General features: G+C 39.8%; 1 protein-coding gene across 5 annotated transcripts in view; it reads left to right on the top strand.

The window, feature by feature from the left end:
- The window catches only part of LOC115581576 (zeta-sarcoglycan), a 377,326-nt gene that overhangs the window by 193,076 nt on the left and 157,545 nt on the right, over positions 1 to 26,705 (top strand). For all 5 annotated transcript variants that reach the window (XM_030416802.1, XM_030416820.1, XM_030416785.1 and 2 more), the window contains one exon: positions 20,591 to 20,800. In XM_030416802.1, the coding sequence (XP_030272662.1) occupies positions 20,591 to 20,800 (210 nt within the window). The remainder of the gene's footprint in view (positions 1 to 20,590; positions 20,801 to 26,705) is intronic.

Genomic DNA, 26,705 nt, shown 5'->3' on the forward strand with positions numbered 1-26,705 from the left:
TGGCATGAGATACCTGTTCCTGGAGTGCGAGCACTTTGTCAGTCTGCCTCAACAGAGAAAGGAGCAAGCGATCTCTCTTATCCTTGTGTCATTCAGCAGATAGGTGCTCATGTCTCCGCTTTGCCCAAAGCGTTTTGTCAGACCGCAGCTGTAGTGACAGATCAATTGCCAAAGTTCAGTCCAAGTGAACTGCTAGCTGCTCAGAAAAATGATCCTTGCATGCGAGAGGTGTTGTTTGCTGTACAGCAGCGTAGAACTGCAGATAGCATTCAGTTAGATCATCCTGACCTCAGACTTTTCAAAAGAGAATGGGATAAGTTGTCAGTTGAGCAAGAGCTCCTGTACCGAACGTTGAAGTTGTCTGATGGACGTATCAGAAAGCAGCTTGTACTTCCTAAACAGTTTCACAGTTTTGTTCTGAACTCCTTGCATGATCAGACTGGACATTTAGGTTGTGATAAGACATATGCTCTAGTTCGCGACAGATTTTTCTGGCCGCGCATGAAAGTGGACGTAGAATCTCACTGTAAGACATGTGAGCGGTGCATAAAGAGGAAGACCTTGCCACAAAAAGCTGCACCACTGTCTCACATGCACAGTTCAGGTCCCCTTGATCTTGTATGCATTGATTTTTTATCCATTGAACCTGACAGCAGGAATGTGTGTAATGTTTTAGTTGTAACAGATCACTTTACCCGGTATGCACAAGCTTTCCCGACACGTGATCAGAAAGCCATAACCGTAGCAAAAACATTGTGGGAGAGGTACTTCATCCATTATGGTCTTCCTGCCCGCATACATTCGGATCAGGGGAGGGATTTTGAAAGTCAGCTGGTAAAAGAAATGTTGACAATGTTGGGTGTAAAGAAATCTCGAACTTCTCCTTACCATCCCCAAGGTGATCCACAACCAGAAAGGTTTAACCGGACACTTTTGGATATGTTAGGCACCTTGGATCCGAGTCAAAAGCAGAAGTGGAGTCAGCATGTAGCCCACCTTGTGCACTCTTATAACTGTACTCCAAACGAAGCCACTGGGTTCTCCCCATACTTTCTTATGTTTGGAAGAGAAGCAAGACTGCCCGTGGATGTTTGTTTTGGTGTGTCTTCAGATGGTACATCAACGGCCTCACATACCAAGTATGTATCCAAGATGAAAAAGGAGCTTCATGCAGCATATCAGTTGGCCCAGAGCAGTGCTGACAGGATGAACCAAGGAAACAAAGACAGGTATGATCAAAAGGTGAGATATCACTGTTTGAATCCTGAAGATAGAGTGCTAATCCGTAATCTTGGACTAAAAGGAAAGCAAAAGTTGGCTGATCGCTGGAGTGCGAATCCTTACCTGGTTGATAGCCAGATGTCAGATCTCCCAGTGTATCGACTAAGACCTGTGGATGGCAATGGACCAATCAAGGTGATGCATCGAAATCACATCCTGCCCTTAGGACAAGATGTTAGACTGAATGCTGGAGACATTCCAAAGCCTGCTTGTTCTCCAAGAGCTATGAGGCGAAGGAAGGCTAAAGAAAAGAGTAAAACCTCTGCTCAAGTTGTAGACCTTGCATCTGATGAACCGCAGAGAGAGTGGTGTTCTTCAGACTCAGATTCTGAGTTTGGATGCTATTTTGAAGATGTGAACATGATTGAGATAGAGAAACAAACTGCTCAAGAGTTGGTGTCTTTAGAGCGTGATGAGCCAAACATGGAGTCAGGTGTTGACCTATCAGTAGTGGAGACTGAGCCAGTTGCTGATTTGTCAGTGATATTGTCTGAACATACTGATGTACCAAGAGAGTCTGAGTCTCCTGTTGACCTACCGGCAGTATCTGATGTTGAAGTAAATCATACTGAACCTGTAGAAGACACGGAAAGAGTTCAGAATGATGTGTCCCCAGAGGTAACAAATGTAGGTCTTGAGTCCCCGTGTGTACTCAGAAGGTCAGAGAGAGATAGAAAACCTGCAGAAAGGTTTACCTATGATACTTTAGGAGAACCCACCAAAGAAGTTGTGACTGCCCCTAAAAGTTCTAGTGTACATTCAGTGTACGTGGGTAGTATCCTGTTTCCTGATCGTTACAATAGCTCACATGTGTGGTGGTGTACATCTCAAGCTTTATGTAACATTTGTGTGAGTTTACCAAAACTCTTGCCTTGCACTTAAAATGCTCTAACCCCAAATTACTGTATGTAATATACATTTTGTTTCTCATTGAGTGGTGGTATAGGACAGCATGGGGGCATGCTGATATTTGGTGGGGGGAGTGTGTAGGGCTCTCTAAAAATGTGTAAAAACATTTATTTTACTGTGTTTCTATAATTTTAGTGATGTAAAAATATGCAGGTTATCCCTTTTATATTGCTTCAAGAAGACGGAGTAGAGTAGGACTTCATTTCCCAAAATCCTCTGGTTCTTCCTATTTTTGCCATAGTCATGTTAAAATTAATACTGTTAATATATTAACTCTGAAATTCATGTCTTATGTTGTTTGAAAGTATTCTATGGTCTTTGAAAATGGTAAAGGTTAAGTTTTTCCTGTTTGATAAAAACTATTTTTTTTATTTCCGCGGGAGGAAGTATCCCAGAGTTCCTTGGGACAGTGTCGAGCGGGCGGTGGTTTTTTTTTTCCCTCGGCAGAGAAAAGAGAAAGTCAGTATTTTGGAGACTTGAACTCAATGTTGGCCCAGATATTGCCCTGCCCAGAGAGACTTATTTGGTCAGAAAGAAACTCTTTTCACTTATCTCAGTCGAGTGTGTGTAGTTTACACGACGGTGAAGTTTCTTCCGAGCTGCCACAGCGTGGTCTCCGTCACTAGCTCCGACATTAGCCAGCAGAGCGCTGCGAGTTAGCTGGGTGGCAGAGAATCAGACTGTTTCACCACACGGACACGAGAAAGCCTCCACGCGACATACGTACGGACGGTACAGACGGAGCGGACGGCGGACGAGGTGACAGCAGAGAACGAGGACGTGTCGCAGGTAGCCGGTGCTACAGGAGTCGGCGCGGGGCTGTCTGAACATCACTCTACGGCTTTGCTGGCTGCAACGCCATATTGCATCTACAACGAGAGGTTGCGTGAGTACTTGACATTGGAAGGGAGCCGAGGGCAGGATAGAGACACGAGACTGTGTGAACTGTCCTGGTTTCAGAGTTTAACTTGTTCTAACTGGATAATACTTCATGTGCACCAACGCTTCAAATGGGCCCCAACGGTTAGGGAAATTATCCAAGCGCTTGGGTTAGACTTTTCATGGTCATTATCATTTGTTTTTGTTTCTATGTGGACTGAAAAATACAATGGTACAGGTGTGGGTACTGTTATTGTGTTTTGAGTACTCAATGCATTTTGGTTTGATATTTCTATGCATTTGTGTTATTGAATTCATATTCTGAACATTTAATAGGTGTGAATACAGTTAAAATATTAAGAACACATCTCATAATTTCATGAGTGAATGGTTTATAAAAAGAGAGCCACTATTTGATTAAGTTACAAACAAGCTAAAAATCTAATTTCATAGGTTTATTTTCATTTAAAAAGGTTAAGTTTGAGCTCAAGTTAAATTCATTTCATTGATGTGAGAGAACAAAAAGGGTTAAGTTTTTGATTAAAAGATCAGACATACACACATACACCTTTCATTATTGGTTGGTTGAAGGAAACAACTGTGCTATTGATTTGAAAGGGTACAAAGAAAAACATTTTGATGCTTCAGGCATTACTGTCTTGATTTAAATGTACAGGAAGTGTTTTGTTTGTTTTTATTTTTCTTATCTATTTCTAGAGCATTTCTCCTTTTGAAGGGTATTATTCCAAAGATCTTAAAAGGTTTAACAAAATAAATATTTGTGTCTTACCTTTACATATTGTTGTTTAATATTCTTTAAGACTAAAAACTGTATTTGAGTTCTGAGGACTTGCATAAGTTTGCTAACACAAAGCATAGCAAGTTTTCAGTGGAGGCCACCGCGCTAATTATTTTCCCATTGTTTTTACTCAAGTGATAAAGTCCCTTGCTTAATTAAGAACCCCAAGCGAATTCATCATCTTTAGCTGAGAACCTAGGACCTGTTTTATTTTTATTTGGATGTGACCTCAGTGCAGATTTTAAGCACTAAGGGAAAAAGGGGTTACATGTGTAAAACTTTGTATTTGAAGGTGATGGTACAGTAAACGAGCCTCCCTCCACACTCGGCTTCTCCTGACCTCTGTTTTAGCTAATTTATTTCCATCCATCTGGCAATAGCCCCACGTCAGCTTTTAAACTAGCAACTCAGCTCTGACTGCTTTGCTGACACGCACACACTAGCAACCCATGTAATGAGTGCATCAGTTTTCAGCAATGCCATTCATCAGTGTGTGTGTGTGTGTGTGTGTGTGTGTGTGTGTGTGTGTGTGTGTATGTGCATTTAACATCTATGTCCTTCCAACCTGATGTACTCTTGCCATGTACTGTCAGTATGCAGGATCCAGTGCAAAAAGCTTTAAGTCAAACTGGCTGAAAGCCAATACAGCCAGGGTGTTCTTGAAGGAGACTGTATAGTGTATGTCAGACACACTGTGTAAACACATGTTGTCGGGAAAAACCCAAAACACAATGAAACACATCCTCAGAGCTTCACACTAGCACTGCCACAGCAAAACGGTTTGTTCTCCTTATTGACAACAACAATCCAACAAATAAACAAAGGAAGGAAGAGAGAAATCATAGAAGATTTGGTAGTTTTTCAGCTTCTCAACACCAACTGAGCAGATGGAAAATTGAAATGAGAGATGTGGAGAGAGTAACAACACAGACATTCTAAAAGATGTATGTATTTAAATACTTCTGCATTTACACTTAAACTTTATTGGCTTTTGCTCAAAGGTTGTTATGTTATGTCAAAGTTTATGTAAAGGGAAATGTTGCATTTTAGTAGTAGTTTCAGTATTTTGATTTTGTTTGGTACATTACTCTGCTAAAAGCAAATATATTTATTTGGAAAGCATAACTAAACACTGTGCTTGGTTTGAGGCTAATTTTGATGTGAACTAGTCATTAAATATATATGAACTGGCATTAAAAAATGACGAAAAACATTGAAACGTAAATTAGAATCCTGCATATTGGCAAGGGAGAGAGAAAAACCCTTTTAAAAAGCAAATCACTGTTAACAGCAAGTTCAAGGACTTGGATTTGTAACAGGCAAAGTGTCAGGAATCAACAAAGTGGGAATAAGCACCAACAAAATGCAGGCAGCACTGGATGTGTATACAAATGTACAGGCTTAAACAGGCAAGATGTTTGAATTTAAAAAAAACATTTTAAAGAAATGAACTATCATTATCAACAAAGTGAAAAGAAATGAGAGTGTTGACTTTATGTCAAAGAGCTCTATATACTATACTGCAGAGATGTCTCCTGGAGCTAGCATGCTAGTCAACTAGCCCCAATCTGTCTTGTCTTGTAACCTCCTTGATAGCCTCCGTAGTTTCAGCTGGGGGATGTAAAAACAACAACTCCACAAATAAGACAACTAAGTAAACAAAATAAACATACAAAGTGTCACAAAATATTTCAAAATATTTTTTATTGCAAAAATAAAACTGTCTTTCTGTTACTAAACTAAAATGAGCTGAATTGCTTCGTAAACTCATCGTAACTCACCCAACTGTATGCTCCTCTGCCAATTCATGTGCCCATGCCCCATCCTTCTATGTTTTCTCTTTCCCAAAGTCATAGTCCTGATCAGAGCTGCTGTAAATCACCTCTGTAGTTAATCCCCTGTCTTCAAACTGGCAGAAGCTGATTTCACAGTCTGGTGTCCAGCTGTTATCACTGGGGGGCTACTGAGCCCAGCTGAGCTGAGCGGCTTTGACTGCAGTTACTCCCATGTGATCCCCGATTGCTGACCAGGCAGACTCCCGTCAGCTGGTTTGGCCACTTAGCTCAATGGTTAACTGAGCTACTTGCTAACAGCAGCTAGTTGATACAGCAGATATGGATCAAATTCTTGCCATTTCATATATGTATCACCTTTAAATGATGGAAATCATTCTTAAGGTTATATGAGTTAGACATAAATTGAAGTTTATACTGTGTGTAGGTCTTTCCCTGAGAAAACAAAAATGAATAATGTGTCTTAAGTGACTGAGACAATCTCTGAAACTTCTTTTGTATTCACTGTGTTTATCTGTAACTGCAGAATGAAGAAACAGAAGAGTTCTCAAAAAGAGAATGACACTGGGTCAAAAAAGAGAATGAGTAATGAGAAGTAGTATATGATATTTCATTGGGATATAAAAGAGTTCAGATTATTCTGAAGAGTAGATCAAGGACAGCAAAGCTAAAGCAACATCATTTCAGAGAGAACAGGGAATTTTTTTAGTGGAATATTGAAGATTACAATGACAGAAAGATAAAGAAATAAGAGTGGGAGGTGTAAATACCTTTAGTCACATGCGGTCAATTGAATGCGTCCCTGTGTTACTAATGTTGGTATCTCCCAGCATTTTTCTCTTTCTTTCAACCCTCACTTTGTCTGCCAGTCTCTCTGCTTATTCAATTACATTGTGCAGGGCTTGGTGGCTGAGATATGAATGCTCCATAGGGGGACTTGGACATGAGTGACTGCTGGACATACATCACACACATCACTCACACATACACTCTTTGGTCAAAGCCATGAAAGGGAGCTTTGAGAGTGGCTGCTGGACTGACAGCGCACAACTCAATTAGGATGGAAGTCAGAAAGAAATGTAAGGAGAGTGAGCGATGGCAACAGAGATAGGAGGATGGAGGAGGGGATGGGGAAAGTGAGTGTGAGGAAGGGGAGGGGAGTAGATAATGCTAAAGACAAAGATAAAGTAGAACTAAAAGGTTCGATGGATGATGATTCCTGATTTAACTCAAGCATACACTGTGGTGATTGATATGTTTGCTAAGTGACTGTGGCTCACAATTGATCCACTCACATTTTGCATTGATTTTAATAGTGCCTTAGGTCAGTATGAACATTTTAAACCTTTGTGTAAATTTTAGTGTCAACAGCCTGGCATCATATTGAACGCATTTCACACCAACTTGGCTTTTAGTGGTTTAATTTCTTTAAACTCTTTAGAAGGGGCTCAGATGAAACAAGAGGATAATTAGAGGAGTTTGGGGCAGAAATCACTTAAAGCACAAAAAGACAATGAAATGAACCAGCAGCAACAATGGCATGTGCGCCGATGTCCAGAGTGTTTGTTTGTTTTTTAGTGACTGATCATTTATAGCATGCAGCTGCAAGAATTTTTAACACATGCAGGCATTTTCCATCGTGATTTATTGATTTTTTAATTTTTTGGAAAGACTACTTTGGAAGAGGGAGAAGACCATGACATACAACAAGATTCACTAACTGGGACACTGCATTTATATGATTTTCTTGACCACTACCAGTACCACCAGGATGCCTAGATACTTATTTTAACTGTCAGTGTTAAGTAATAGTTTGGAAATTTGGATAAAATAACCACTATTCATGTTCTATTTGGTGTTAAAAATAAGGACAAAGTGAAGTTGACAGCACACATGAATTTACTTCAAACTTACAGTGAAAGAGAGAAGGCATGAAAATAGGGAAAATAAGGCTCATACAACGTGGGTGTGTGTGTGTGTGTGTGTGTGTGTGTGTGGGTGTGCTGGGGGGTGGTGGTGATGATGGAGGAGTCCAGCTCACTGAGCAGGGTCATAAAGCCTGTGTGCTGATTCTGTCACCAGTTAAGATTTACTCACACTTGCACTCACACACACACATACACACACTCACAAGCATGTGACGCACTTACATCAGGCGTCCATCACATCTCTCACAGCGTGCCTGCCCTTGGAAATTGTCTGTTCCCCCCTCTCCTCGTGATTCCTCCCTGTAGTTCCCCGTCTTAAGTGTCACTACCGCAAACACACACGTAAACACACACACGGACCCGACTATACCATTGTTCTACCCCCTAAGAAACAAAACAGTGGGAGAGAGAAATACTTATTTTCTTGTCCTTTTCTCAAAGTCATGGCGCTTATCTTCACTACTGTAACAAACCACACGCACAAAATACTCAGTACAACTTCTGTTTTCACTCTCACTTTCTGCCAATCATCATGTTCCCAAAGTGTAACTCAAGGATGACGTTAAAACTAGGGCGGGGACGATGCGTCGACATAGTCAACAACATAAATTCATCGACATGAATAATTTGCGTCAACGCGTCGTCCCAAACAGGAAGTGGTAGTACCTGCAGAGGCTGAGAATAGCCCCTCTCACACAGAGATGCTGCATTAACACCGCAGCGGCGGTTCGTCAATTCTCCGCCGTTGGTCATTCACACAGTGCGAAGCAAACCGGCATGTAATTCACACAGAAAGCTGCGCTGCCGCTCCTAAAGAGACGTGACGGTACACGTCATGATGATGACGTCGGGGGGTTTCCCAGGTGTCCCCCCTGTCGATCTAAACCCGCTGACCGTTTATAATGTGTAGTGATTGAGAACCCGGCCCTCTAAACATCATGGAAGGTGAAAGAGTTACGTTTTTCGCGCTTAATTACATTGTTACATAATCGCCATCAGTAAACAGATCGCTGCATGACTCTTAATCAATGGCCCCCCCAGTGCTCCCACCGGTTTCCCTGACTGACTGAGGCGCTGGCTCAATAGGGAACTGTAATTTAAATCTCCACCTGTGGGGGTGCTAATGTGCTGAAAGGCGTGCAGTCTGACGGGAAGTCAGTGCAAGAAGCAGAATAAGAAACAACAACATTTTTGAGTTTTTCTGAAATGTTTCTCAAACTTGAGGTAAATGTGTTGGATGCATATTGTCTTTTTAATGAAAAAGAGTCAAGGGGAATGCAATACACAGCCACAGACTGGAGCTGAATCTGAGTTGCCACAAGAAGGACCATTTTGGTGTGCCACCCTAAGATTTTCACTGGCCCCATCTGGCCCCCCCTATGAAAATGTTCTGGGGGCGCCTCTGCTCTTAATCGTTTGAGAAAATAATCGTTTGGGACAGCTCTAGTTAAAACACTGTCACCACATCACCAGCTTTATTTTACGGAGTGATTTCCTCTATGCGCCAAATGTTTTGTAATAGGCTTTTCAATACAAGAGTTGACTGTATGCGGCAGTGGAGACATGAGTTGACATGTTTTTCTGGTTGGAAATGGGTTGCATAACTGAAATAAAAAGGCCTGTATTTTGTGGATTTCTAAAGGAAACTGCCGAGCAGGTTACATGTTTTGAATGCAGAACAGCAGAAATGGTGGCATGCCTCATTATTCAAAACGATTTATGCATGTATTTATGTATGTGTAGTTGTTTTATTAGTTCCTTCAAAGCTGTACCTTGTCTTCAGCATCATGATATTGAGTGTTATGGCCTTTGATAGGAGGTAAAATTATGCTAATCAGTGATAACTGAGGTCTCACAGTGATAATGACATTAACACTTCCTATTTTCCCATTTACAGTAATTGTGACTAATCACATGCTCAGTGAAACATGAACATGCACACTTCTGATTGTTTAATGAATCCAGCATGTTTGAAATTTGTGAAATTGAGCATAATTTAGTTATATAGAATAATAAGATTGTAATATATAGTATACACAATTGACACTCTATTCTGTAGAACCTCCAGCTTTATGTTGTCTAATTTCATGTGGTATTTCCCGACACACCACACCTGGAAACGGCACAGTCACTCATCAGCTTTTGTTGGGAGTTTCAAAGAGGAGCAAAAGGCAAACTCTCTTCCCATGACTCCTTCCATCTATCTCTTCAGGAGGAGGAAAAACCAGAGCTTAAGCCTGTTGTTGTTGCCGCTGTTAAGCAGTGGCGCTTGTTTGATTGACAGATACTGACTCAGCGGGAGGCAGCATGCCAGATAGAGGGAAAGGCAGGGAGGGAGGCTGAGAAAAAGAAGTCAACAATATTGGAAGAACAAGAATGAGGCTGAAAGAGAAATCAAGGCAAGCGAGACAGACAAACATAATGACAGTGGGAGAAACAGAAAGAGAAAGAAATGCTAACCCAAGGAAGGTTCTACATCTGTTTGAGGCAGCAGTGAATGGCAACCTCATAATGTGCTTTTATATTGCAGAATCACACTGCACTGCATGGGTAGGGAACATATGTCACTCTGTCACTCTGTGGATATTGTGCCAATACAACAGTATGCGGTGTTCGTTTCTATGTGTGTTATGCTTATCGTTACAGAATGTAACACTCTGTCCTGGCACTTTTTAGCTGTCTTTCCTCTAGGAGTACCCACATGAAGAGCGCCATAATGGGTGGTTGACTAAACCTAGAGAAGGTGTGGTCAAAAATGATTGGCTAGTGAAAAGTGATCCCTAGGTCTGCTCACAGCAGCCTCCGTCTTGGCCTACACCTTAGGCTAGTTTGGTTTTTAGGTTAGTTTCTTCTACTTTGACCAACACACCTTTACTCAACCATGCCTGTTTTAAATTTTTAATTGTTTCATGTTGTTTAGTTTAATAAATACTTTGTGTCCCCTTTCAGTTATGTTTGCACTTTCATTTATTATATTCTTTTAGCCAAGTTTGTATTGAGAGAGGTCCCTGGGTCAGATCCAAGATGATTGTCCATTTGTTGCAAACCTGGCTCAAATGAGAGAATCCACACATACCTGAAAGGGGATGACAAGTACTCATTAAACCAAACACAACACCAATGAATTCTAAGAATTTTTGGTATCACTGGTGAGGCTCATGCTTGGTTGAGTGTGTGGTAAGTGTGTGTAGCAGGTGTAGCCAGCCAACTCTAACTGCCCCCTTCATGCTGGCACTCTTACAAGGCAGACAGGAGAGGCAGACTGGAAGGAGACAGGAGGAGAGATTTAGAGAGCCATCAGTATTTATAATAGAGCATTCAGCGGCAACAGGAGTCTTGGTTTGATCATGGTTAACAACAAAGATGCTATACAACATAGGTCTAAGTGCAATACAGCCCTGAGTGTTAAAGACACATATAAACAAGTTATGTTGCACAGGCCTGTCCATTTGTAATCTTTCAGGAAGGTGTTAACAACCAGGTCCTCACAATGTTAGAACAGAAGATGCTGCTTCAGCACTATGGAGAGCTTCTTGTTCAACACTGGTACACTGTGGAGCTGTCCATGGTGCTGAAATACTGCTTTTAACCAGCACCAGCTATTTTGTGCAGCATTTATCTCTGGGACTGTTAAAAAACAAGTGCTACAAATAAATACTCTTAGAAGCAATCTGAGTAACCACAATGAATATTTCAACTTTTCAGATGTGACATTGTCGTTTTAGTGTTTTTTTTTTTTTGTTTTTTAAATACGCCACCATGTAACGGCTTTCTTCCTTGCACTATACTGTGAGGTGGTTACAGAAATAGAAAGAGATACCAGAAAAAATATTCTCATGAATACTCAAGAGAAGAAGTAGAAATGTCATGGCATGTCATGATGAATATGCCTCCTTGAGCATGTAGGAATACCACAGAGTCTTTACCAGACACAAATGAACAAGAGACAAGCATGATGAATGTCAAGCCTGCTAAAGTAGAATTCATAGCCACAGCCCGTCCAGGTAGTGCAGCTGCTGAGTCCAGCTATCAGTCTCACTTTGTTCCTGCTAGCATTACAAAACTGTCATTGCCTAGTAATTCACAGGCAGGTGACAGCAGATACTGTAGAACCGACTGTATAAACTCAGATTGTGAGGCTGTAGGTGTAATGATATCATTAAGTATGACGTCATTTGTATCTTTTCAGTTAGCTTTGATTTTTGGAACATCATATCGCAAATCTCACATAGATTTGCCAGGTGGGATTGCACTTTTCTTGCCTAGCTGTATAATGAATTGAATCTAAAACACTGCTCTACTGTGTTGTTGCTCAACTTTTTCCTCTGATAGCCAGTATACCCGCCTAGCCAGATATCCTTAAAGGCAGGATGTGACTGGATATCTCCATGCAATGACAGCTGGTCCATAGTAGGGAAACTTTCCTACTGACCAGGCTGGGGACCAGTGTGTGCAGTGAACCTGCCAATCAAACAACATCAGCATCTCTTTTCCTTTCCTTTACCTTTTTTTCCTCCCTCTCTTTATACTGTATCGCTCCTCACATGGCCTCTCTCTCATTTTCCCTCTCGATTTCCATCATACACTAATTAGTCTCATGGGTCCAGAAAAAACGAAAGACATCATTGGATGGAGATAAATCCAGACAGAGATAAATGAGAACAACTTTTCACTCCGGAGCCTCTATAAATAGAGATGGTAGTAGAAAGCCGCCACTTTAGCACCAAAGGAAAGCTACAACAAATAGCAACATCATATGAAGCAGAGAACACACTGATGAAGGAGACTGTAGTCTTCAGAACAAACACAGTGCAGCTTGTTTGTTTGAACAGCTTAAAACAAGGTTTGAGTGTGGTGCCACAGTGTGGAACTAATATCATGGGGGAGAAGGAGAAGGAGACCGAGGGTCCTACCGTGCCTCTGACCCACAGTCAACTCAGTTTCCTGAAATATGAATGCAGTATAACTCTGACCATAACCAAGTAAACAGATACGATCATTTTCTTATCCAAATTCAAAGGCTTATGTTGTTTGCTTTGAGCACAAAGGACAGAACAATACATATCTGCTATCTCCAGATGTTGGATATGTTTTTTTCCTTTTCATTTTTAATGATACAATAATACTTATATTATATCTTATAATTATATTCACAATTTTACCCGCCGGAGTCCCTTCTTCATGACTCCTTGTGATGTAAACTTCTGGAAACTTCATTCACTTACAGTAGGCTGAACTTTCTCAGATTTTATTGAGGCAACTTCAGAGCTGTTCTGCCTTCTAACAGATCAGCCAGTTCACGGCTATTCTGCGTTGGAATAATAGCACAAGGCACACATGGACATGGACATGTTGCAGTCAGTGTGTGTGTTTGTGTAAAAGAGGCAATAGGCTATGAGACTGTGCAGTTTATTGTACATTCTTTCATGTCAGTTGTCAGATTCTTCATAACCTAGTATAACATAACCGAATATGTACTACCTCTTCAGTTATACATCACAATGTATCATAGATGTTTGTTTGGCAATGTATCTAGCAGATCAAGAACAGAACATCTGTATCATGATACCACAGTTATCACGGGCAGCATTCCGTGATAGTATGATATTGTGAGTTATTTGTGATTCCCTCTCCAGGTCATAAACTGAACTTTACCATCTGCTACAGATCTATTACAGTATCGAACCTTCCTGTACTTTTTCTACTCCTTTCGTTTTTAGTTTCTGTCCTTCTCTCTAATGCTGTAATACCTTTGTCCTCTGTCTGTCACAGACTGTTTGTATGGCAAAAGCTGTTGTGCTTTTGGCTCAGTTCTATCTTTTGTTTGTGTGTATGTGAGTGAGAGGGAGAAAGAGAGAGAGCAAGAGTTGTCCTTTTAAGTCTTCTCTTTTTACACTAGGCCTGCAGCAGAACCTCGTAAATCTGTTGGAATAGTGAACGCCTCACTGCACAGGAGCTGTGTTTGTGTGTGTGCGTCTGTGTGTGTTCAAGTGTGTACGCATGGTTTGTATGCCCATGTTCCTGTGTGTTTGCTGGTGCATGCAGCTGCAGTGTGATTTTGTCCGTCTATACGTGTGTGTGCTTGTTGTTCATGTGGACTTTTTGTGTGCGTGCGAGTTTTCTCAGTTTGGGTATGCTATGTGTGGTTATGTGTGTGTGTGTGTGTGGGTGTGTGTGTCTGTGTGTGTGAGAGTGTGTGTGATCCATCCACTGGCTGAACACCTGAGTGCCCCCAGTGACAGAGAGGAATGGCAGCCTGTCCAAACCAACAACCTACAGCCAACACAGAGCACTCCCAATTCCGTTGGCTTAGTGTTTTATCACACTGGCTCAAACACACACACACACATGACAAACACATGTACATGCATGAAAACAGCAGTTTGTTGCATGCATATGTATTTGACGTGAAATCCCTTGTTGCGTTTCTGCTCACACACCTGCAGCCCAACCGTGTTGCAACTGTATTTATTAGCGTATTTTACCATTTAGTAGTTCCAGAGAACCTGCTGCAACATGTAGAAATGTGAAAACATATTAGATCGATTGTGGAATTTCCCAAATTATTGTTAGAAAATTATTACAAATGTCTTTGCAAAGACAATGAAAACAATCAGTATTTAAAGGGGTAGATAAGTGACAGTGATGATGGACTGTGTAATTATCTGGGAGATATTTGTGAAAGCAAAGGATACAAAAAGCAAAAGCAAGCCAGACTGAGGCAAAAACATGAACACGTCTATGGAAAGTGTGAGACACAGATGAGATTGACATAATTTATCAAACACAACACAAACAGACAGAAACACAACCTGTAGCTTCGGTGAATTTAAAGTGATCTCCATCATGCTCAAACACAACTGTTGACTTTCAAAGTTACCATTTGTGAGATAGTTGATTATTGAATCTCCGTCCTTTCTTGCCAAAATACTCTTTAGGTTGGTGGGCAGCCAGACCTACCAACCTAAAGTTCTAGTATTTGGCAACCAGGGAATAAGACTCAGCAATCAGCTCACTTCCTCCAGAGTTAGTCCTTTTAGCATCTTTAGCACATTCTAATTTTGTGTTAAGGACAGAAACATCAAATCCACATAGATACCACTTTAATCAAATATTATTCTACAAAAAACTTGTTGTTAGCATTTGTAGCTAACGCCAGCAGGGTGACCTAAAAAATGTCGAATTGAAAAAATTACATATTACATATTACGGTAACCACTGTTTGATTGATAGGATTTCCAATTCAAGAGGGAAACCTGCTTAAATAAACATAGCAAACAATCAGTGGAAGTGTATCTAAAGAAGTAAAACATTATTCCCTTGAAATTATTTCACCGGCCTTTCTCACCAATCTTTAAAGATCGCCAAGGATCAATGATAAACTGATGAGGTTTTGTGAACTTTTAAATCATCTTTATTTATTTATTGCTTTATTATTGGGCCCTTTAGTCATCACACACAGAGAGTTAAATTAAATGGTTGCACAACATAATGATTAGCTCAAAGTCGTAAATCATTAGTAATGAGTACAAAAACAAAGCAATAGTTGCCTGGAAATAGAGGAAAGATACCAGATAACTTGAACTAGCTGAGAAAATTCTTGATCATGAAATAATATTTCAACACAATAACATTCTTAAGAAAGAAGAGCCTGCGTATTTTTTTTTTCTCGCCTAAACTATTTTCTAACCAGTTAATAAGTTTAGAATTGAGGACTTAAAACATCCAGAAAAGAAGCGATGCTGTTGCTATTAATAACCAGGAACACCCGGTTTAGTCATTTCTCACTTCATTTTGACAATAATTTTCCAATAGTTGCCTGCATTCTCTCTGCCCTAACAAAACAAACCTCTTTTCTCTTCTCTAATCTTTCAATATGTTGAAGTAGTGTCACATAATCGTAGGAATGAATAGGATAATATAGGATTCTATTATTACAGCTTAGCAGTACCTGCATTTACTACTATATGATAGAGAAGGTACATTTGAATAAACAGTACTGGTCATCAAAGAAATTCCAGTAAATATCATGTTCCCTCTTAAAAAAAAACACTCGCCTAAGTATGCTCTCCTTGGAAGCTTGCATTAAAAAGACTAGAAGAAAGAGAAACAGAGAGAGAATGTCAAGGCCATCAGAAGTAGAGTGATATTGAAGCAGCGGTATTGATTGCGTATAAGCAGATGAGAGGAGAGTCGAGCCGTGTGATGCGGGCTGACAGATACATTGGATCGCCCTCAGCACTTCACGTATAGCAACAGCACCAGTCGGCCATGCACGCATACTAATTACACTTTGATATGGATTCAAGCTATGAAAGCAGATCCTGAGCTGTCTGACTGTCTGTCTACAAGTCCCTCAGTCCATCTACCATTCATTATCCACCTGTGTGTCCATGGCGAATCCATCCACATCCACCCATCTGCCAATTTATCTAGCTTTCACATACATTATCAGGCAGCACACGAAATCTGCTCCCACTCTTCGCCTTCATTTGCATCGTCCACCAAGCTAAATCTGACTTGACACATACTTCACATCCCACTTGCATTAACATTCATTTAGGTACATAATGAGAGAGGATGACACTCTGCATGAGTTTCCTTTTTCATCAGAAGTGTCTCCTACCGGACATGCTGAGAAGCTCCGTTTTACATCAGAAAGGGAAATATCCATGGAAGTACAATCACGGCAGGAGACTGAGACAAAATTTATGATCAAGTTTTCCATTGACAAATATATGCCATCGTTATAATGATATCCTGAGTCATATAGCTTCAAGTGTGAACCAAACCATGAGCTCTTATCCACTGCAAAGAACCCCTGTGGCTTGTCATATCAGGGAAAAATTGAGATTGCCTGTTTGTTCTAATGAATTTGGAGAGTCTTCTTTTGTGTGAATTGGAGTTGCTTGAAAGATGAAAGTCGTTTTAATAAGTCACATATATGGAACATGATCATATTTTTCTCTACATTCTGTTGTTATGTTGTCTCTGTTGTCCCGTCTCTTCATCTGCTCGTAGTTTTAAAAGTAAGGAGCTGAGCTTCACTCTGGTGTCATGTGGGTATAGAGTGTCGGGATGTGTTTTAGTGTCTTCTTATCTTGGTTTTTAATACAGGTGTGTGTAGACAGCCTGAACCTTTTACCACCTCATCATGTTGACATGTTATGTGTTACCTAGAACCAATAATTTAGTGGGAGGTATATAAATAAAAAATGTTGCAAAATATTTGGAAGCGTGTAAGATTTTAGCTTTTGTGGAGCTACTACCTGTTTGAGCTACCACGTCATCAGAAATTAAAGAAAAAAAAATCCTGCTGTCCATATCTAATTGACTCTGTATTGGCTCTGCTGAGATCACTGGTAGATGTGTTTGATGGTATGCTGTTATGGTAACCATGGTGATGTGGCTCCAGTAAGTGTTGTTTTTATGGCTGTCAGGCCATTATGATGTTAATAAAGTAAGGTCATGCTGTGCAGGGCCTCCGGGCTTTGGTGCACCATTGGATTGATTGATGACTCTGTTGTCAGTTCAATCTAAGAAATGCACTGGAAGAGGGAGGGGGGGGAGGGAGGGAGGTATAAGGTTAGGACAGAAGAAGAGGGGGAAAAGGATGAGAACTAAATGGATTGGTCAAGAACAGAGAGGAGAAAGGAAAAAAGAAATAAAGTGAGTGTTGAAGGCATGAGGAGGAAGTGGTGTAAAATAGAGAGAGAAAGATGGTTTATCTCAGGTTTAAGAGGGAAGGAAACAAACGGTAAGTTTGTGATATTACAGGAAAAGATGGAGGAAAAGAAGAATGTAGGGAACAACAAATAAAAAAAAAGAGAGAAGGCCAAGGGAAGGAACAAATTGCAAAGGGCAGGGAGTGACTGAAGGCTGTGTGAAAAAGTAGGACAAACATCATTATCAGAATTTGGTAACTATGGGGGAGGAGAAAAGGAGTTGGATTGATTACTGCATGGCTGTGACTGAAGTGAGACAGAAATACACATGAGACAATGAACGAGTCAGTGGCGGAGCATAAGTGCAGAAGCTTCCAGCTAATCACCCAGAGGACAAGTAAGTCACAAAAACTGACCACACACAATCCAGAAGTGACACCAAGTTATGTAACTCAATATCACTTGTTAATTTGGAAAGAGGGGCAAGAAACTATATGGTTATATTATATTCCATTGGTTTTATTAGTTTATTGGCTGATTCACATTCTTGCCCTTGAGAAACAATCATGCATAAACTGACACAAACACACACGCATAGATGTACAGTATGTGTGAACCTACTGATTCCTGCTATTGATACATGCAATATATATATATATATATATATATATATATATATATATATATATATATATATATATATATATATATATATATATATATATACATACATATATGTATATGCATTCTAGGGTGCCACACACACAGCAAACACAAGAGCAAACAGAAATGCACACTATGCCACTGATTCTGTGTGGATGCTGAATACTGAGATGAAATGATCAGCAGCCCATTCCAATGCCTTATTCCACAGCAATACCCCACAACTGATTGTATGCATTGTGTCTGCACCGGCTGAACAGATGCACTCAAAGAGCAAAACAGATGAACCAGCTGAGATTTTTGCAGGATCATTTCTTCACATTTAAAAGGGAAATCATCATTAATTCATTAGCCCACTTGACAAACATCAAGCCCTTTCCACTTGCAAGTCTCATATCCATCTTTCCCTTTGTATAGATTAAATGGATTGCATTAAGACCAACAATTACATGAATATTTTGTGCACTCATTAAAATTAGCTTAATATTGAAATTTGCTAATTATTTGCAAATTTTTATTTATTTTCTTGTATTTATTTATTTTTTTCTTCTCATTGCCTCCTTTAAATCTGATGTTAAATGCTGTGTTTGTTGTTCTCGATATGAAGCAAATATATATTGGTCTGCCTACATTTCAGTTGTTGTTACTTATAGACTCAGACTTCATTGTTAATGCAGCCAAACACATTTCTGTGCACCTCCTGAGACGTTTTGGTTGATTGGGTCTTCATCACGTCTCGGGTACACTTCCGCCTGAATTTGATGTGTTTTTGCTCTGTCTTATCACAGTTCAGTCACCTCGTATATTTCTGTTAATTCAGGTGGAAAATGGCTCCTCCAGTGTAAAGGAAAACACATCAGATTTTTGTAGCACTACAGCGCAGTGCAAAACTGGTCAGACTGGTGTTGTTGGTTTATCATCCCAGGCTTTTCACATGGAAATGAGATAGTTACCCTTATTTTGTCTATTACAATTTTCTTTGAGATGTTGCTAACGTAAGGAGAGGAAGTGAAGCTTTTCAAAAAGATTGGAGACTTATAAACTGATCACCATCAGTACATTTTTTTAATCATTTATCAGAATTGGAAAACATATGCACACCTGTGGTCAGATGATATAGTCCCACAATATCCATAAGACATTCTGAAACTTTGAACATAACTTCAGTTTTGTATATTAAGAAGATGTTTATTTATTGTTGCAACATCAATAACTCATTGAACAAACAACAGTAAAACATCTAACTTTACTTTGTTGCATCTGAGAACCAGGACCTATGTGGCGACACAATTACAGGTTGATATTTGCTTCTCAGACTTTTTGACCAAAAACCCAAGAAAACTTTAACAGGCCAAGTCTGCATTTTCTTTTTTCCTGCAGGCAAAGCAAAAGTCAGCATTTTTTGTTTCGCATCAAGGCTTGTTGGTATCATCGTGTGAGACTATATGGAGAAAAAGCATTGCAGGGGGGAAGGAAATCAAGTCGGCGAGGTGTTAAGGTCATGCAGCCTCAGCAAATAAAGACATAATGTGTGTGTGAGCGAGAGACTGATAAAGGGAGAAAGAGGTGCCGAAGTGAGATAGGAAGTGAATTAGGGAGCGAGAGGGGAGAGAGAGAGGGGGGATTTGAGGTAGAGAGAGCAGTGTAAAGAGAATGAGAGAGAGTTAGAGAGTCAGAGATGGACAGAGATAGTAGTGCCTTGCAGCCAGTGTCCATATCTCTTGCCACCAATGACTTCTCCTGCTGCACTACAACTAATGGACTCTGTCCTCCTCTGCTGTCTTATCTGGCCCCTCTCTCTCTCTTTCTTTCCCTCGCTACCTTCTATCTCTTACTACTTGATGCCATTCTATCTCTCCACTTCACCGCTCCACCTCTATCTCATTTTTATCATGCTGGGCCTCTATCTTTCTCTCTCCCTTCCTATGTTGTTCTCTTTTATCTCTTTATTTTTTTCCTATTTCCATCCTCCCCACAACGAGGAACCAAACCCCCCAAATTCACTCTCCCTTCCTGAAGATGTTTGTCGAGCTTTTGTGCAGAGCTGAGGAGGTGCAGCTTGTCACTTAAAAATGAAAATACTAAGTGAAAAAAAATAAATAAAATAAATGTTAAATTGATGAAACTAGAAACTTCAGCTGACAAATGGCAGCATTTTTAGTGACATCAGCCTCTGTCTCATGAATTAATGATAAAAACTTTCAGGTATTACCTCGAAATCTCAGGTTGGGATGCATTTTTCTGTTGGAGAGACTAAGAAGTGAGCCTGACCCAAACTCAACAGGCATTCTGTTATTTTAAATCCCAACCCGAAGCAGTTAATGCTAGATGAAACGTTGAGTTTGTGTTTCCCTATTATGCAATTGTTACCATAGTTACAGCTTGTCTGTTTACCCTGATTACAGACATGTACAAGATTGCTGTTGAAAAGGCATTGTTTTACTCACATAGATATAAGGGTTATAAAAGTACATACACATATTTTTGGTATGTTTCACATAGTAACAGACAGCCTCTGTGTTGGGTTCAAAACTTTGTCATGTAAATAAGCGCTCTACAGTGCAGAGTACAGAGAGATATTTCCTCCCTCAGTTATAAATACATTAAAAGAATGTTTCATAAAGATAAGTGATTTTTATTCTTATGTACTTTTCATATTTGTGTCCCTCTCAGATGACCCAGGAGCAGTATATTCTTGCAGCACAGCCCAACCCGCTCCATCAGCGGGGGGCTTCGGTGTGTGGCGCACAGGTTTACCCAGCAGTGGGAATCTACGGCTGGAGGAAGAGATGCTTGTACTTCTTCATCCTCCTCCTCCTCGTCACCATGATTGTCAACCTGGCGCTGACCATCTGGATCCTCAAAGTCATGAACTTCACTCCGGTAAGAGCCGCATGTGTTGGTGTCATTAAAATGCCAGGGTGTTATATGGTGTTGTGTTTATGTGGGAGTTTATGTGAGAAAGCTGTGGTTTAAAAGGTTTTGCTGTAATGTAACGCAACATCAGAGGGATGATAAAAATCAAAGGGGATTCAACAGGGGTGTGTTAGTGAGTGGGTGTGAGTGATTGATTGAGTGTGTGTGTGTGTGTGTGTGTGTTTGTGTGTATGTGTGTGTGTATATAGAGGCTTTGTCCTTGCTGTAAGCGGCCCCAGGTTCGAGTCCTGGCCTTTTGCTGCATGTCACTCCCCCTCTCTCTCATCCTGTTTCCTATTATATCTTCAGCTGTTCTATCAATAAAGTGTAGTGGAAATTCTCCTTGTGAGGTTTGAGAGTCACTAAGTCTCCAAAGAACTTCAGACTTCAGCGTATGAATCAGATCTCTTTAATAACATGCAGCATTGAGGGAAGGCAAAAACGTTTTCTTCCGTCCTCTAAAATGTTACCACTTAAGTACAGAAACAGAGAGGAGGTTACCATTATTTACAAGAGACATAAATCATTTTCATTTCATAACGATGACCCTTTGATGTTTGGGTGTATCCTGTCTTACCCAGGACAGAGACCCTTTGATGCTTTAGATGGGACAGTAAAATGTCATCTTATCTACATTTCTGTATCCTCCCATGTGGAGGATGTGCCCCACCTGTGGCTTTCAGACACCTCAAGCAACATGACATTCTCCCCTCCTCCTCTCACATCCTGCTCCTGTCTTTACAGCACATTGATCACAGACAGGAAAACAATGTAATCACTCACAAAAGCCAAAAATAAAAAAAATCAGATGTACAGCCTCAAAATTTTGGAGTGAAGAAGTCCCTGACTGTTTTCTACTGAAAATATTATGCTCCACTACTGCTTGGTTATGTTAAAGAAAATATGGCAGATGTGGTATAAAATGATCTTGACTGTCATATGATATATATTTTTGTAAAAAAAATGTAACATGCAGTCTGTGTTGTTGTAGCAGACAATGACAGAGGACATACAGTATGTGTTGTTTAGTTTGCTGGTCTTTGTTCAGACTGATGGTTACATGGCCTTGGCGATGGCCACACTTCCCTATCGATTAGCCCTCTTTTGAAACAGTGAAATCATGTTCAGAACACGTCTTAAAACCTGTTTTTATTTATTGGATTTCATGTGGCTGACCTGCTTTTTATTTTGTACGGCTCTTATTTTGATTATAACTATGTCCTTATTTCCGTTATTTTTTGTAACTGCTGTTGATGTTTCACTATTCTTTGCAAGCACTGTTCTGGAAAGCCCTTTGATACACAATACGTTTGTGCTTTTCAAATTCAAAATAAGTACATTTGGACTTACTCAAGCAGCAAAATCCACTGTAGTAAATACTGTTTGCTTTGATCTGGAAACTTATTCAGTTTAAACGTACCAAACACTAAATATGTATTCATCGCTAGTAAAAAACTTGCCTCTCATCTTATTTCAACCTAGACTTTTTGAACATGTCATCAAGGGGTAACAGCCCCCATACATCTAATATCCCATATTGCCTTGAGGCTTAAGGAACTTCACTGTGATAGTATATGTAAATGAGGTAGAATTTGATCCCTGCAAACCTCTGCCAAAGCCTGCCCACATCATGCCTTTTGTTTCAATAAACAACTTCAAATATAAGAAAGGTGGGGGGAAATACAGCTACATACGCCTGAGGCAAGGCAGCCAGCATGCAGCATGAAAGAGCAGTAGATATTTCATATGCTACAGTATACTGTTTTGTGAAAAACAGAAATGGTATAAGAGACCAGGGAGGACAGGAGGAGTTTTAAAGGTAGGGAGGGAGTTAAAAATAGATAGAAGTGCAGGAAGAGAAGTATAGAAGTTTAGTAGAGACATTGCTTTTTGTTTTATTTTCAGAGACAACAATACTGTAGGAAACACAGTGAAGCTGAAATAAAAACATTTCAGAATCACACATGACCTCTCTTTTGAGTCCTGTTTTTAGACTGATCTTGTGGTAAATATTGTGCAGATTAATGTCCTGTGTGTTATCCTGCATCAGCACCCCTTCAGCTGCCCAACTATAAATTGAGAGGAGTTTGACAGAGGGTTGCTCTCAGAGTAGAGATCAGAATGACTGGCAAGGTAGGGGAAAACAAAACCAGACAACGAAAGTAGTGAGACGGGCAGAGAACAATTGGATTATTATTGAGGCCTGGAGGAAGAAAGGACATGTGGTGGAAGAAGAGAGTGATGAAAATACGCATAGGGATGATATGGTTGAGCAAGTGTCTGTCTACATGTGGTTTACAGTAACTATAGTATCTGAACACCCACGCCCCTTCTCCTGTCCTGTGCCACCAGAGTCCTTCAAGACCTACAGAGCTGTCTGTGCCACTGCCTGACGGAGACGTTGTCAGTGGATGATGACCTGACAGAGGCAGTCTGGAGAAACATCCACAATAACTGTTAGAGCTCAGAGGATGAGCTGTTTTGCATTTGATCACTTAAGATTAACAGAGACAGTGACTTATAATGGTGGTTGGTTTAATTTTAGAAGGGAGCCATGATGTTCATGATTATTCTGTCTGGCAGACACTGAATCCTTGGAGACCAATCCTATACTCAACCATGACTTGTAGTTAATTTATACATATTAGCAAAAAATATTAAACTATAACTCTACATAAAACCTGAATACTGTTGGAGAGGGCAACAGTAGTATAACTATTGTGTCAAATGATAAATGGAGGCAAGTGGTTATTTAGGCTTAAAGTGGAAACAGACAACCTTGGTAGAGGTGTTATTATTGACACTGCTTTGGCAAAGACAACTGGATCGTTTCCCATTTCCTCAGAGTAGCAGCTACCAACAACTCAGGAAAAAAACATGAGTTTGTTAATTAATTTAGTCTATAATAGGGATGAGAAAGCAGATAGAAATGGTGCCATGCTGCCAGTCTGACTGGATTGCCAGTCAGCCTTCATTTTCCCAATAGATTTTGAAGCCAGACAGAAATTGGGAACCAATCAAAACACTGATAATTATTTAATAATTCTAAGCCATTATGTTAAAGTTAAATAATGTATCAATTGCCAGTTTAAATTGATGTTGTTGTCTTTTGAACCCACTGTGACCCAACACTGGCATTTGCACTTGTAACACGACTGTGTAGCACATTCTCGTTACACCCACTTGGTTTGTGGGTGAAGTTTCATCAAAAATGTCACATAGAGACCAAATTAGCATTTCAGAGAATGTTTGACTGCATTAAGCTGTAAAATGGACTTAAAAAATTGAAGATCACAAGTGCGAATAGTAGTTTCTCCATATTTACTGCGGTTTCCACCAGAGGTACATTCGTGAAATAGTTGTGTTCATTATCAATCAGCAGTTTACATGATTAGGGGTTTTGGTTGTGGGAAAACATAACAAACATAACATTTATGTTAATTGACAAATTCCAAAAATATTACACAGCTGCTAGATTTGTTTATTTTGGTATCTGAGAGGTTTGCAGGTAGCTGTTATGTTACCGCTTGAAGAGACATTTTAAAGCTCTTAAACATATTGCAAGGGGCATGCAGGACCAGGAAGGGGCAATGTGGTGTGCAGCTAGTTGTGTGGACCGTGTATAGAGCAGACATTTTTGACCCGTGAAACATTATAGCTTAAAAACATTATTAATTGCAGCATTGAAGTGCTGGAACAGAGCTAACATTCATTTTTATTAGTTCCACCTGTGTGCTCTGATGCTAGCAAGGTTATCTAAACACAATTTATCCTGGAAGCATAACAACATGTAAATAACAACACCATTGTTTAATCTGAGGTGTTACTCTTGTGCAACATTGCATAAAGTTCAAAGTCAGTTTTATTTTTATTTTTTCAGTTTACCATTGTTGCCAGGTTTTCTGACACTTTGCACCTTCACAGTTTCAAATCTGTGCAGTTACATATTTGAAAACTCCAAAGAGCTCATTGTTATTATGCGTCCAACATAAAGAACTATCATACACACAAACACACAAATTCAGAGATGTACTTCCTTTCGTCATAATTTCTAATTTTAGACCTGGCTATAGGGAGGCGCTGCTTCTATGGCTCATGATTGTCATTTTCACTGACACCATTCAAATCACTTCTAACAATCTGCCATATAATGGAGGCCTTTCTCAAACGTTTCTGTTTTATTTGGAGTTGCCAGATGCATGATGTGATGGTTTGGGGAGAAAAAGAGATTTGCTTTTGAAGAGACAGGTTTGGCAATAAATTGGAGAGGAGGGACTTGTATGAAAAAGTTTACGTATGTGTGTGTGTGTGTGTGTGTGTGTGTGTGTGTGTGTGTGTGTGTGTGTGTGTGTGTGTGTGTGTGTGTGTGTGTGCACGTCTGTGTGAGGGAGAGGGAGAGAGAGAGAGAGAGAGAGAGAGAGAGAGAGAGGGAGAGAGAGAGAGAGAGAGAGAGAGAGTATAGGTGTGTGCCAGCAATTATTCAGCAATAGTTCATGCTGATGTGGGTGTGTGTGTGTCTTTTCATGCTTGTGTGCATCTATACAGACAATTGTGTGTGTGTGTGTGCATGTGTTTGTATGTCCTTCCCTGAGTCCTTTGGGCTTTCACTGCAGAGAAATTCAATTTCAGTTGTCACTCACCAATCAGCCTGCCTAATTCCTGGTCTGGACGGCACTCTGGTGTGTGTGTGTGTGTGTGTGTGTGTGTGTGTGTGTGTGTGTGTGTGTGTGTGTGTGTGTGTCATATCAATACCTGCTCAATCCATAATGTTTTGTCTCTTCATAACATAGTTTGTAGTGTGCTGACCTCATACAATATCTGCATGCATATTCTACCCCTCTTTCACACTGGTGTCATCCAACAAATGTGATTCATCAATATTCAGAATTGTATTAAGCTTTAATGAATTCTGTCTCCACTAATGCAATCTGGGTGCCAAGCATTCCTCTGTGCTTATAGTAAATAGTATAGTCTCTGTCGCTCAAGTGTTTAACTTTGTGCAGCAACTTTGTGCACTTTTAATCCTTGACATCGTCAAACTTATAAATACCACATCAACGTGATTAATGGTCAAAGAATAACAATAAAACTGCCAGTTGTCTGCAATTCCTTTCAGCATTCTTACACATAGATGGTGATGATAAACATTTACTGGCTGTGTGTGAAGCGTGCCATTTTATTTTAAAATGCTGATTTGCTGCCAACCAGTAGGGGCATACAATAAAACTTTATTCTTGTGGTACTTTTCAGATCAGAGTTACAGGGTGATTTAAAGCTGATGAACAACAATTTGAAAATCAATAAAATAGCCAACATTAATTAGGAATGGTGTTATGGCTGCATAAAATAAGATTACAACAGGGAAATACAGCAGGAATAAAGCAGGCAAAAACAAGTCTAGCTTATGAGTAGCTCATAAAACTGAGGCATGAGAGACAGACACAGTGTTCATGACAATATACTGTGGGTCAGTGTCACTAGAACAAGGGTTCAGGTGAAGCCCTGCCCATACAAATAAACAACAGTTTAATGTTGCTCTTCCACATGATTTTTTCTCTATATATCTCTCTCTATATATAGATATATATATAGATATATATCTATATATATAGTATATAGTTATATATAGTATGCTATATACATAGATATATATATATATGTATATATATATATATATATATAGATATATAGATATATATATATATATATATATATATATATATGTACATATCATATTATTTTATGAGTATATGAATTGCACAACACAACACAATGCCTCTTATGTGAGTACATTGCAAAATAACATGACTGAGCGTAACAATGTAACAACAAACATAACAATAAGAATCACAATCTGCTTTCTTGGCCAATG

Source organism: Sparus aurata, chromosome 1 (genome assembly GCF_900880675.1).
Source record: "Sparus aurata chromosome 1, fSpaAur1.1, whole genome shotgun sequence".
Classification (NCBI taxonomy): Eukaryota; Metazoa; Chordata; class Actinopteri; order Spariformes; family Sparidae; genus Sparus; species Sparus aurata.